The sequence below is a fragment of the Rhea pennata genome, chromosome 1, assembly GCF_028389875.1.
Source record: "Rhea pennata isolate bPtePen1 chromosome 1, bPtePen1.pri, whole genome shotgun sequence".
Lineage (NCBI taxonomy): Eukaryota > Metazoa > Chordata > Aves > Rheiformes > Rheidae > Rhea > Rhea pennata.
In genome coordinates, this window is record NC_084663.1 from 145,781,783 (window position 1) to 145,795,907 (window position 14,125).

General features: G+C 40.3%; 1 protein-coding gene across 3 annotated transcripts in view; it reads left to right on the plus strand.

Moving 5' to 3' along the window:
- The window catches only part of GABRB3 (gamma-aminobutyric acid type A receptor subunit beta3), a 190,223-nt gene extending 177,045 nt beyond the window's left edge, over positions 1-13,178 (plus strand). For all 3 annotated transcript variants that reach the window (XM_062574978.1, XM_062574985.1, XM_062574993.1), the window contains one exon: positions 12,828-13,178. In XM_062574978.1, coding sequence (XP_062430962.1) covers positions 12,828-13,178 — 351 coding nt within the window. The remainder of the gene's footprint in view (positions 1-12,827) is intronic.
- The last annotated feature ends 947 nt before the right edge of the window (positions 13,179-14,125 follow it).

Below are 14,125 nucleotides of genomic sequence, written 5' to 3' on the forward strand. Positions count from 1 at the left end.
GTAGTACATGAGGAAATCCTGGATCTGAGCACCCTTGTTTTTCCTTCTCTTAGAGCAAATATATTTGGAATGGGAAAAAACAGATAAAGGATTAGTTGTAGCATGCTAATTAGTTGGCCTGCATAGCTGAACCACTGTATGTGGCATTATCATCTGCTGGTGTTGAAGGCCAGCAGAAAATTACAATACCTAGAGAAACTTTCAGATTGATTTCTGAAACAAAATGTTGATGAGGCCAGTGCCGATTACATACCAGCATATTTCTTTGCCTTGAGTATTAGTTAATGCAATGCATTTTTTCTCCTTTGAAAAAAACAAAACAAAACAGGATAATCAACACAATATGATATTAGCAAATATCAATTTCAACTGAAAGTCTTTTTTTTGGCTAAAATGATTCTAGTGAGGCCTTTCCATTCAGTTCTGTAGTGTAAGACTGTTTTTTCTATCATTTATAAATTAAAAGAGTTCACAGTGACAAAACTACTGCCTGTTTATTAAATAGAAATATCATAGAAGTAATTGCAGACTGTATTTTACAATTCTAATGGCACTGGCTGCGATACAGAAAATGCAATACAGAACTACGCCTGATTGTCAAAAGCTCGTCTCCGTGAAATATATTTTGAACCAATAAACTCATTTTTGTCCACTGTATTATAGAAACAGAATCTCATCACAGTTGGCAGCACTGCTTAGGACTAAGCTAGCAAGAAGAATGAATTCTCTTTTTTTGAAAACAGATAATTATAATAATAAAAAAACAGATGGAAAAGAGTATTACAACTGAAAGCAATAGAGAATTTTGCTGCAAGCAGGTAATGCAGATGTATGCACTAAGGTTCAGTTCTCCCAGTGAGAACCATCTGGCAGATCTCATCCATTTAAATGATTTACGTAATTCAGTATAAGTCTTGGTAATGGGACCACTATCTCCCCATGTCTGAATTTTCTTCTGTATTGAGATCAACGGATCTATGTTGTTAAAAGAAGCATGAACACCTTAACTAATGAAAACAAGGGGTTGTCATACCAAGATCATGTCATCTGTATATCCCATATCTGATCATACCATTTTTCAACATTTTATCTCACTTTTGACTTACGACCTTTTCTTTTCTTTCTGGACCATCCTAAGCAAATACTGTGGGTTGTTCTGAATTTTCTTCTGGTTTAATATTGACCATGCATGGACTGAACTTAGGATACAGATTCAGCACACCAGAGGTAAATGAGTGTGCTCCTTTGTTCCTTAGGGATCCTGGCTGTAAAATAAAACTCTGTATACTTGGTTGAAACACATACACTAATAATGAATGTGAATATTTACTGTTCAAATACATTTAGGATAAATCACATGATATGTTCCCATTCTGTGAGTTAAACATTCTGTCTGCAGGGGATGAAGTCAACAGAGCTTCATTGCAGTCATTAAAATCAATGCCTTCAGAGGATCGTTGCCAGAATGCAATAAATACAATGCCATTGGTAGAGCTGAATATAAATCATAGAATGATAGAATCAGTGAGGTTGGAAGGGACCTCTGGAGATCATCTAGTCCAACATCCCTGCTCAGCAGGGTCACCTAGAGCATGTTAGACAGGGTTGCATCCAGGCGGGCCTTGAAGATCTCCAGAGAAGGAGACTCCACAACCTCTCTGGGCAACCTGGTCCAGTGCTCCGTCACTCTCACAGGGAAGAAATTCCCGCTCACGGTCAGGAGGAACTTCCTGTGCTTCAATTTCTGCCCATTGCCTATTGTCCTGTCACACAGGGACAACTGAAAAGAGTTTGTCTCCATCCCCTTGACACCCTCCCTTCAGGTACTAATAAGATCCCCCCCTTTTCCTCCATATGTCTGGAGATGACATGCAGAATGAGCTGTTCCATCCCCTTTCCAGGGATGGAGGGGAGGCTGACTGGCCTCTAGTTGCCTGGGTCCTCCTCCTTGCCCTTCTTGAAGACTGGAGTGACACTGGCTTTCTTCCAGTCCTCAGGCACTTCTCCAGTTCTCCAGGACCTTTCAAAGATGATGGAGAGCGGCTTGGCAACAACATCCGCCAGCTCCCTCAGTACCCATGGGTGCATCCCATCAGGGCCAATGGATTTGTGGATGTCTAGCCTGCCCATTGATAAGATCTCCCCCCTCAGTCTTCTCTTCCCCAGGACAAACAGGCCCAGCTCTCGCAGCCTTTCCTCATAGGGCAGGTGCTCCAGCCCTCTGATCATCTTTGTAGCCCTACGCTGGACTCTCTCCAGTAGCTCCATGTCTCTCTTGTACTGGGGAGCCCAGACCTGGATGCAGTACTCGAGATGAGGCCTCACCAGGGCTGAGGAGAGGGGCAGGATCACCTCTCTCGACCTCCTGGCAACACTCTTCCTAATGCACCCAGGGAGACCATTGGCCTTCTTGGCCACAAGGGCACATTGCTGGCTCGTGGTCAATCTGTCATCCACCAGCACTCCCAGGTCTTTCTCTGCAGAGCTTCCCTCCAGAAGGTCAGCCCCCAGCTTGTACTGGTACCTAGGGTTATTTTTCCCTAGGTGCAGGACTCTGCACTTGCCCTTCTTGAACCTCACAAGGTTCCTCTCTGACCAGCTCTCCAGCCTGTCCAGGTCTCTCTGAATGGCAGCACAGCCCTCAGGTGTGTCAGCCACTCCTCCCAGCTTGGCATCATCTGCAAACTTGCTGAGGAGGCACTCTGTCCCCTCATCCAGGTCGTCGATGAAGAAGTTGAACAGGATGGGACCGAGTACTGAGCCCTGGGGGACACCAATAGCCACAGGCCTCCAACTAGACTCCACACCACCGACGACGACCCTCTGAGCTCTGCCTTTCAGCCAGTTCTCAATCCACCTCACTCTCCACTCGTCTAACCCACACTTCCTGAGCTTATCTAGAAGGATGTTATGGGAGATGGTGTCAGAAGCCTTGCTGAAGTCAAGGTACACAACGTCCACTGCTCTCCCCTCATCTACCCAGCCAGTCATGCCATCAGAGAAGGCTGTCAGATTGGTTAAGCATGATTTCCCCTTCCTGAATCCCTGCTGGCTACTCCTGATCACTGTCTTTTCCTCCATATGTCTGGAGATGACATGCAGAATGAGCTGTTCCATCCCCTTTCCAGGGATCGAGGTGAGACTGACTGGCCTCTAGTTGCCTGGGACCTCCTCCTTGCCCTTCTTGAAGACTGGAGTGACCTTGGCTTTCTTCCAGTCCTCAGGCACCTCTCCAGTTCTCCAGGACCTTTCAAAGATGATGGAGAGCGGCTTGGCAACAACATCCACCAGCTCCCTCAGTACCCATGGGTGCGTCCCATCAGGGCCAATGGATGTGTGGATGTCTAGCGTGCCCAGAAAGTCTCTAATCCTATCCTCCTCAACCAAAAGCAAGTCTTCCCTTCTGTGGACTTTCTTCCTCACATCCAGGCTGCAGGATTCCTGAGGGCTGCCCTTAGCAGTGAAGACTGAAGCAAAGAAGGCATTCAGTAATTCTGCCTTCTCTGTATTCTTTGTCACCAGGACCCCCACATCATTCAATAGCGGGCCCACATTTCCCTAGTCCTCCTCTTGCTGCTGATATACATACATACATATATATATATATATATACACACATACATACATACATACATACATACATACATATTTATATATTGTTCTGCTGGAACAAAAAATAGGCAGAAGGTGCAGATTCAGTGGGTGTAGGATGTCTAATCTGAATTTCTTATTTGGGAAACACTAACCAAATCTCCAGAGGAGATTGCTCAGAACAGATCAGTCCCATGGTTTTCAGTACTGGCAGTTCAAGGGAAATCCATCTAGCAGAACCACTTTGGACAAAGTGCTCCAGAGCACTCAGTTACCAGGCCTTCCAGAGACCTCAGCTCTGAAGCAGGAAAACTGTTTCCACAGTCCTGGGCCATGCCCACCATGTGCTGTGCTATACAGGCATCCATGGATATAGCAGGACAGGTGGTCATTCCAGAGTTTTAACGTATTTGCCATGAATGTACATGAAAGATATACAGCATTGGCTCTGACCTCTTCAGGAAGAGTAAAGAGGCATCAGATTCCAACCTTTTCTTCAGTGGGTCTTGAAGATCATTGAATCTGATGGAAGTAATGGCTTCTTGGCTGTTGCTGGCTTCTTACTGTAGAGTTGTGACCAAGGAGCTGGATGTCCTGGGAGAGGGTCACAAACTGGGAGGCACAGTGCATGGTAAGGGAGACTTAGAGGCATAGATTTAGACTATCTTGCATGAACTCAATGAAATTATAGCTTTTGTCATTTCACCGAGGCTTTGGGCTTCCGTGGAGCCTATTTCAGTTCAGAAGGGCAAGGTGTCTAATCCTGGGAAATATTTCATATTGGACATGATTTAGGCCTGAGCCACATATTTTTTAAAAAACAAAATACCTAAAAACTAGAAGCACATTTGCAGTTATCTCCACTATTTGGTGACTGTCAAAATGTGCACTGAGATGGAAAGAAGATTAAAAAGAATTCAAATATAAAACCGAAAAAGGCATTATTTTTAGTTTGTTTCCGAGACTACTATTTTTGGCTGATTTTTGTTGCTGTTTTGTTTTAGTAATTGACTTTGTTTGCTTATGAACCGTGGGAATGAACTCCCTGTCATGGATTTAGAGTCCTAGCTCAGAGCACCAGGAAAAAAAAAAAAAAAAAAAAAAAAAAAAAAAAAACGAACAAACACATAAACAACATTCCACTTATTGTCCACATCAGGAGCTGTAACCTGTGGGTGTAGTGACAAAACAGCTCTGTGCTATATCAGGTCCAGAAATTGAGCTTGAGTCAGTGCTCAGATAGGAGGGGCTATGGCGCTGTGGAAATCCCTTGTTTATTTTTGAAGGCAGAACTTACAGAGCACAATGGATTGCCTGGAGTTCAGGCCCTGAGTATGACCATTGCTCTGGAGGTGGCTGAGGCTGGGAGTGCTACTGGTGCAGCACATTTCTCTCTCCGGCAAAAGGAACAGGAGAGGGACAAGGGAAAATGTCATGATATTTTCACTCAGGAACATTCTAGCCCAAGGAAACCTGTAAAACCAGCAGGGAAGCTGATACTGCAGTTCATTTTTTATGTATCGGAGGACTGAAGTCTGGCATGCAAGCTACCAGGTTTGGTTGTAAACACTCCTCTTACATGTGTAATAAAAGGGCTTTGCATGCTTTCCTGGTCTTACTTGATTATAGAGCAAGAGACTTTTAAGAACAAAAATGTTCAAGGCCACAGAATCCGTAGATTTGGGTATGATTCTATTTTATCTGATAATTGCTTCATAAAGTGGCCACTGTTGACACTCTGAAACACTGTTTCCTGATGAATTTGTTCACACCGTACTGTGTTGGAGGGGTGAGAGGTCTGGATTCAAAAAATTGGCACTGTGGTACAAATAACTGTATTTCCCGTCATGTTGGTGGTACTGCTACAGACACGTCAAGCTTTTAGGCACGCTTCTCTCCTGCGCTGCTGACAGGCTGTTGCTGAGACCTGCTGTGCTGTGGAGGACTCTGCCAGCTGCTGCCGAGCTGCCTGCCGGCGTCCCTGCCGCCCCGTCCGGCTTCGTGTCTAGCTCTGTCTCTGTGTCAAAGCCAACAAGCACAATAGCTCCAGGCGTAAGAGCCCCTGGAGCAAGCGAACGGCACAGCCAGCGTTCTCACATTGCAGAGGCGGCAAAGAAAAGCAAGAGGGAAAGGAAAACTGTGCCCTATTTTCTCCTGCGTAGCACTATTTGCAGGTAGAATGGTGACTGAGGCGTGTCTGAGTAACTCGAATTTCGGCAAATGGTTTCCGAAGATTCAAAGCTGGTGAGGATGTGAAACCCGAGAGAACCTTTGCAAGTGGCTCGTATATGAATCAGTGGTTGACTACAAAGAAAATTTCACGCATAGCCATTTCTTCTTTTGACTCCTTTTTCATCCTATTTTATTTTGGATAACACACTTTAAATAGTATTCCTTTCTGAGCTTTTTCAGCCTATCCCTGTAAACCCTGGTTGCTGGAGATAATCATAGGATACTCTTTCTTTGCATAAACTTTCTACTGGTTTCAGTTTAGGATTGAAAACCTTGATACACTGGGTTATGTATGGGGACAAGCTCTAGGAAGAACTGAATCCTGATTTTTCATAAAATATTCTGCCTGTGGTATTGGTGCCTGAAGTCCTGTGTTTATGGAAGAATTTCACACAAAACAATGAATAGCCCGTAAAAATGTTTTCCTTGAAAACTGATCACCTGTTTCTCGAATCAGTTCTGTTTCTCCTGTTTGTGTTGGCAGTTTCAGGTTTCATTTGTAGCTTGCAGCACTTCAGTTTTGTTATATAAATTGTTGCTTTTAAATAAGGCTCAGATACAGCCTAATTTACAACTAAATCAGCATGAGAGAGCTCTAAGGCAATCCTATTTTCACTTGTTGTTCACTCTTGTGGTAGAGGCTTCTGGCAAATCAGCTGCTGAGCATGTGTTTTGGGTATTGCTCCTTCTGGGCCAGTCCACAGAGGTTATGATTTGTTACAGTCCCCTGCTAAAAATATTGCTTCTTAGTTCAAGCTGTGGCAATTTACGTTTTCCGTTTGGTGGGACTGAGAGTTCAGCCCCAGGGTATCAATCAGGAGGGTAACTATCACACAGGCTCATTCAAGCTTCAAACCCCTGTGGCTGCCAGACATGTGGGAAGAGCTTCGTTTGAACAGAAATAATACATAACCCTTTGTAAAAAGGCCCTTCTAGTTCAGTAGTATTACTATTTTTTTTTTCCTGCTGTGGAGATCCCTAGTTCAAACTCCTACTGTTGGCCAAGGCAGCGGCTTCCCATCAGGTGTTATTTAGATTAGAGGTCCAGGCCGCTTTTGTCTACTTAGCGCTTTTAAAGAATTGATAATTTTAGAGCTGATTCTCACAAGTGGGATTTTATTCTGAGAATGAGCGTCTTGGCTGCTGTGGTAGAATTATCATTCAAATTAAATTAAGAAATACGAGAATAGCAAAGCTGGCAGTATTCTGTGCATCTTCATTTTTTCTGGATACTTTTCTTGGTGCTATTTTGAATAGTGGGATAATTTTGAAACATGAGTGTGATGAGTAGGTGCCAAATTTTGAAAAATATCTCTCAGGGCAACGAACACAATTCCTGTGGGAAGAAGTCTAGTTCCGTAGCATTTATGATAGAGGCACTCAACGTGCACTGGGAGAGTCACACGTGTACTTACTTTGTTCTACAATAGCTTTGCACAAGTATGAATGGTGCCAATGCACACGCCATAAGAAAGATTGTATGTACAATCCATAGTACAATCTACAGATTGTATGAATCTACAGATGATAGGAAACGTAGGACTAGGGCTGACCATACATTTATTTCCTTTTCTTCATCAGTTCAAATTCATCAAGGTTAATATCAGTGATATTAATATGCAGCTTCCTATGCCTTTTTATTTTCATACTTGCCTTTATTTTCAATATTTTTCCATCTTTCCAGTTCTGCTGGCTGCCCTAGGTTCTACTGGACTAGTAGTAACATAATTTTCTCTTTCATTCGTTTATGCTTATAAACAGTTATAAACTGTTTGCATATGGCAGTTATAACTGCCATAAACAGTTAGATTAAAATGAAATTAGAGAAATACCAATTTTTAGACTCAATAGTGAGAATATTCAACAATATCATTTTTTTGTGTGCCTGCAGTTCTAGATTGTTTAAAAATATCAACAGTATAATATGGTCAATGAATTTTGCTCTAGGCACAGATAACACTTAGTTCCTGATAGCTTACTATTCTATATGTTGGAAAGCCATTTACTCATAAGAAGATCAAAACTGCTGGCAGGTAGTTTACCCCTTGCATAACTACATATGCACCAGGGCAGATCAGGTAAGAATCAGGTAGCTGGAGTCTAGATCAGAATTTCCACCCAAAATAATTTCCATTTTATAATAATTTTAAGAGATACCTATTTTTCAGGATAATGTATTTGCATAGTAATTTTGGTGTAAAATATTGCAAGACTAACTACAGAGACAGCTTTTCATGCTGTTCTTGAAAGCCGGCATTTGCATTTATATTATTTCATATGACGGAAAGTGTTTACATGGTATTCACAAATTTGGGATTGATGAACTCCTGAATATATCTATTGGATTTGAGCAAATATTTCCTTTTTCTTGTGGAACAGAGTGAAGAACTTACCAGGAAAAAGAAATTTAATTGTAAAGTACTCCTTAAAATTTATGTATTTTAAAAATACATAATAATAAATAATACATTTTAAAATTTATGTAAATTTAAGTATTAAACAGAGAACTAAATGAACCTTAAATAATTCAGATACTATTTACTATTTACTACTAATAGTAAATCAAGCTTCATGGTAGGTTTCTGACCATAATAAAGTGTTTTCAAATTGGAATTAAAATGGAAGTTTTCCAAGAATCTTGATTAGAGAATAGTATTCAATAGCAGCTTTTTTTCTTTTATTTCTATAAAAATACAATACTTAGCATCTTAAGAAGACCATATCTTATTATCTATAATTAAGGAGTAGATTTGAGGCTCTCCAGGAGTAAAAAGGATGTTGAGGTTCAGATCTATAATATAAACTCCAAACAGAGCAGAACTTACTGTTCTGCACACGATTGAGCATATTGGTGAAGTCATGTTCCTCCAAGAGTAAGGCCCAGGGTTTCTTTATGAAACTCTTGGTAATCCTCTTTTTAGTGTCAGTTAGATAAGTTATGACCATTTTTCTGTGATAACATTAGGCAACTAGAGTCTTCAGATTTTTTTTTTTTTTTTTTTAATGTGACATGTCTGGTTTAGAAATGGTGAACCTTCTGAAAGGAGCATGTTTATATATGTGCAGAATGCCTCAAAGTGTTTCATATTTCTCAGCTTCTGACTGGAATTATGTGAGAACTAATCATTTCACCCTTGTGCAGGAACTGTAATTGTGCAGAGGTGGGAGGAATGGGGTTTGATTAAAATTGATTCTGAAATAAGAGCACCAGTTTTGCATATTTAGGTCCATGCTGATTCAGCAGGGAATTAATTAATGATTTGGTGCTCAGCTGTTTCCATCTGCTCTGATGAGCTTGCTGGGAAGCACTCCATGGAAACAACCAACTCTGGATTATGTCAGGAAAGCAATGGGAGTATGGGCAGCGGAGCCCAGCTGCAGGGAAAAGGGTAATGAATGGATTCAGTTTGAGCCACATTCAGAGAAGCAGAAAGAAGATTGTATGGAGGACCAGGGAGAGAAGACAGGAAAGATAGGAAAATCTTTAAGTTAAAGTAGGATCATTACTAGGGGAATGAGGGGAAGGCAGCTAAATACAGAGTAACTTCCAGTTTTTAGCAGAGTTTAAAAACAAAGCTTAGCATTAACATTTTGGGGAGAATTTCCAGTGCACAATGATATTTGTGAGCCAGATAATAAGATTGTATTCTAAGGCTCATAGGGAGTAAAACTAAGTTTTGTCAAAGATACTGGTCAGGTTCTTAATCATAGGATGGATCATGTATCTCTGCAGCCATGACCATCTGTAATCAGCTCAGTGAGTTTTCTTAATCTTAGTATGTACCTGAAGTAACTGCATGGCTTGCCTGAAGCCCCTGAGGTGCCCTCATGTTCACTCATGGAGGGTTTTGCCTGTACCTTCAGGCAAACATGAATCAACTTGCACAGGACACCCTGCCATTATCAGTTTGCTTCTTTACTCATCAAAAGAGCTGATGTCTATTTTTCAAAAAGTCACTTAAATCACTCAGAAGTCATGCTTATGTACAAATACTTTTTAACATGTTGCATATGTTAGCTATTCATACTTCACAATATCACCTTAAGACTGCCACAAAGCATTACTGAAAATTGCTCTCATTCTGTTGGGAGTTTAGGTGGTTTGTCCAAAACCTAAGAGGGAATTAATATAATTTGCAGAACAGGTCTCAAGAATATCTGTGGACCAGAAGAGTGATTTCAGTTTCTGCAGAGATCATCTTCTCTCCATCTGCTTCTTCTTTGAATTTGCCATGCCAGTCTCTCAGTCTATTAACCAGGGCATACATTTTCAAATGTATATTTCCAAGTATGTTTCATTTTTCATTTTGAGAAAATATATGCTGTAATGCAACCTCATAGGACATAATGTTTTGTTCAAACAGGACATTTACATAAACATTATAACAATCTTGGCCACCTTTCAGGCTTGATTTATAGATGCAGTGACTAACAATGAAAACTGGTGGTATCGCTTGTGGAATGGAAGATCAGAGGCAGAAATTACAGTGGGGTGGCATGTAATGTTGGCAGGTGAATCAGGCTATAAAGCGTGATCAAATAAGAGAAATCAAAGTAATATTTTTGTGGGACAGGAGAACCTTGACTACATAGGTTCTCTTGCCCTCACCCCCTAAGAGTGCAGGTTGACACCTCACAAAAATCCAGTACTCAGTATGGAAGGAGAAAGTACCCAAGGACAGGCTAATGACTTTGTGTGTGTGTGTGTGTGTGTGTGTGTGTGTGTGTGTGTGTACTGGTGGCAGACAGAATCAGGAGAGATCAGGAAGTCCCGAGGAAATAAGCAGATGACATCTGTAGGGATGGAAGGACAGGAAGCAGAGACCACCAAAGAGCATCCGATACTGTCAGAGCAATAGCATCACATGGTCTTTGCCAGCCTTTTGAATAAGTTAAAGGAAAATTATATAACCATTCTCAAAGCTTAAGAGGAGAAAGGAAAGGATATAACATGTGATGTAGTGGAGGCCTGGATGAGATACTTAGTTTTATACTTCCTAAAAAACCCCACAGATCTTAGAGATGTTTTACACCATGATGTTACAAAACCTAATCATAATTTGTACCAATTAAAAAGAACCACAACAGAGCAGACTAAATAAATTATTTTCAGAGACCACTGTAGGCAGTGATGGTACCCAAGGCTGTATTTTACAGCTGTGTATATTCCCTCATTACAGATCCTGCTCAAAAGTATGAACTCGTTTTTACAAACCTCAAGCCCATACTTCTGTACCCAGTGGGTTTCTAGCATGGGGAAAATAAATTCTCCTTAATGACCCCTGAGGTTTCTTCACCCCATTATTTTGGTTCACATTGTTTATTTTTATTGATAGGCACTCATCAGCATAACATATGGCTGCCTACAACATCTTAGGTTATTTTTTCTCTACTTGCTTGTTTCTCATTCGTAGCCTTATATATACTTATGCCCTTTATATGCATCTTGGCAAAGCTTTAGTGATATACTATCATAATTGTTTTCACTGAGAAAAAAATAAACTATAGTATCTATATTTGATGAAAGAAATATCAGTTTTAAAGTATTTTAGAAGGACTGAAAAAAGTTGGATGCCTATTCACAGAGACACATAGGTTTGTATACTCCCAATGCATCACACAAAGCTTGCAAAGGAACTGCTGTCAGATGACTATACCAACTAAAGGCCATGGTAAAAGTCTGTTTTTCAACCACTTTTATACAGATGTTTCTAGGATGAGATGTTTAACTGCACACAGCTAGATCACATAGCAGATTTGAGTTAAAGAACAAAAGTGCAGAATGAATTATAGATGAATAAATTGTATAAGCAGAACTGGAAATTATCCTGTATGCCACAGTTCACAGTCTATTTCTGACAGGGGGACTGAGTTCATTTGAACAGAGTCAACATTCATTAACTGGTTGAAAATACTCAGCCAAACAGTTATTGTAAAAAAAACCATAAACATAAAATAAATTTAGGAGTCATTTTCATTTCCTAAATGCTGGTGGGAAGGTTGGAGCTGCTCCCCGCACCAGCTTTGTCCTCTGCCTCTCTTCCAGTGGGGAGTGAAGAGGATACAAAGGCATGTGGGACCCCACCACTGAAGTTACCCAATATTGATTGACACAGCCTCATTTGGATGTTCTGTCAGTGCCACTCACTGGAACTGGAACAACTTCTGAATTGAAGGAGCCATGTCTGACTCTTAGCTGCTCCTTCTCTACTGGCACAGAAGGGGAACAGAGAGTCTACCCTGAATTTCTTAAGGAGTCCCATTGACCAGGACCTTCGTTGTGTTTGCTCAAAATGCTAGAACATCGCCCTTCAGCTCTGTGCTCACCTACTGTTGGATACAAAGTTTGAAGGGAAGAGTACCATCATCTCTTCAGTTCAGCAGCTTTCTTCGTCGACTTACTTCGTTGCTCTTTATGGTCACTCATTCAAGTGCAGTTATGCATTACTGTGATTACAAAACTGAGCAACTGACTCCAGAATGAAAAGTTTAAGCTCAGTGGATTCCCAAATTCAAAATGTTAAGCAAGCCAGAACTATTCTTGTAATTTTATCAAACTTCATATGCCCTTTGTTCATCTGACTTTAAATCCTGGATAGAAAAAAAATGTTCTAGTTTAATTTAATTTCCTACTGTAGAAGAGCGGTCAGTGACATTCCATCACTTAGCCTCACTCTCCCCCACCAACTGTTTAGAGATTTCACTGATTTATACCATCCTTTAAAACACAGCCGGTTTAGAGGGAGATAAAAGTGTGTGGTTAGGCCTAATGTGTTTTTGTACTGTGTGCTGGTAATACGATTGTAATCCTGTCTGTAAAAGTATTCAAATACTTGCTTGTTTTCAAGCAGCTGAGTAGTCCCATTTATATAAGATTGTCATGTGCTTAAAGTGAATACATACTTTCTTAAAATATGTTATTATGAAATTTTAATGAGCTCAAATTTTGCTAGTGTATGTCAAATCTTCTAAAATAGTATCTTTTTTCTGTTTTTGCCCCCTAGGTGGACACTCATGGAAACATTTTGTTAACATCACTTGAAATCCACAATGAGGTGGCGAGCAATGAGGTCACAACTAGTGTTACTGATGCCAGAAATTCAACAATATCCTTTGACAGCTCAGGAATCCAGTACAGAAAACAAAGCTCACATCGTGAAAGCCTTGGAAGGCGTTCGTCAGAAAGAACAGGCCCCCACAGCAAGAGGACCCATTTACGAAGACGGTCTTCACAACTGAAAATAAAAATCCCTGATCTAACAGATGTGAATGCCATCGACAGATGGTCAAGAATGGTGTTTCCATTCACATTTTCTCTTTTCAACTTAATTTACTGGCTATACTATGTTAACTGAGTGACTCAACTTTTTTAAAGGACTTCAATTACAAGTGAAGTACTACTTGCCTGCAGAGTTTATATATATTTATATATAAAAATATATATATATATGAACTTTTACTATGTAGAGAATACCCATGTATGTGTGAATACATATATCATAAAATTGTGTGTATATATAAGCACACACTGGAAAGGAAAAGTATATTTATGCACACATACATGTACACGTTCGCTCTTGAGGTTACGGACAATTTATCATAGAATGCACTTCAAAGGAACTTTTTACGTTGAAAGGCAGGTGTCGTCCCAAGAACAAGCCTTGAGAAAGTAAGTGTTGTATATTATCACTACAAAACTTTGATTGTCATAGAAATTTTCAAACAGCTATAATGGTGTATATAGTCAGTATTTAGTAACATGGTTTGTAAATGCTGCCATACACACTAATCATAAAACAATAGAGATACGCTGGTGAGTTTAAAATAAGTCATTTATATTGCAGATCCATCGACTGTAATTTCATCAAGCCTAATTTGTTTTTCTTTGCTAAAATTTCTTGGGTTTGTATGTGTTGTAATAGGTTTTTTCCCAGTCATGAGTGGGCGTCATTGTTTAGTGATCTCTTGCTTTCTCTTCTGCAGTAAGTAAGCTGATCATAGGAGTGTTGCTCTAGGTCTTTGGAGACATATACGTGTTCATAATATTTCAAACAAGCATTTTAAGTGTCCATCAACAGTGAAAAGAATCTTTTGTAAGTACTGTAAATGTGCAGCACATTTTCCTTCCCTTGGACTGATTCCAGCTGCCATGTCATTTTGAAAGAGAACAGCACATTTTTAGTGTAATTTAGCAGAGAATTCAACTACTGTCAATGTGTTCTACATCTGCTATAGATTTAAAGATTGTTATTCCAGTGAAAGCATAGAAGATGTCTCAGGTTATTTGCTACTTCAACGTGAA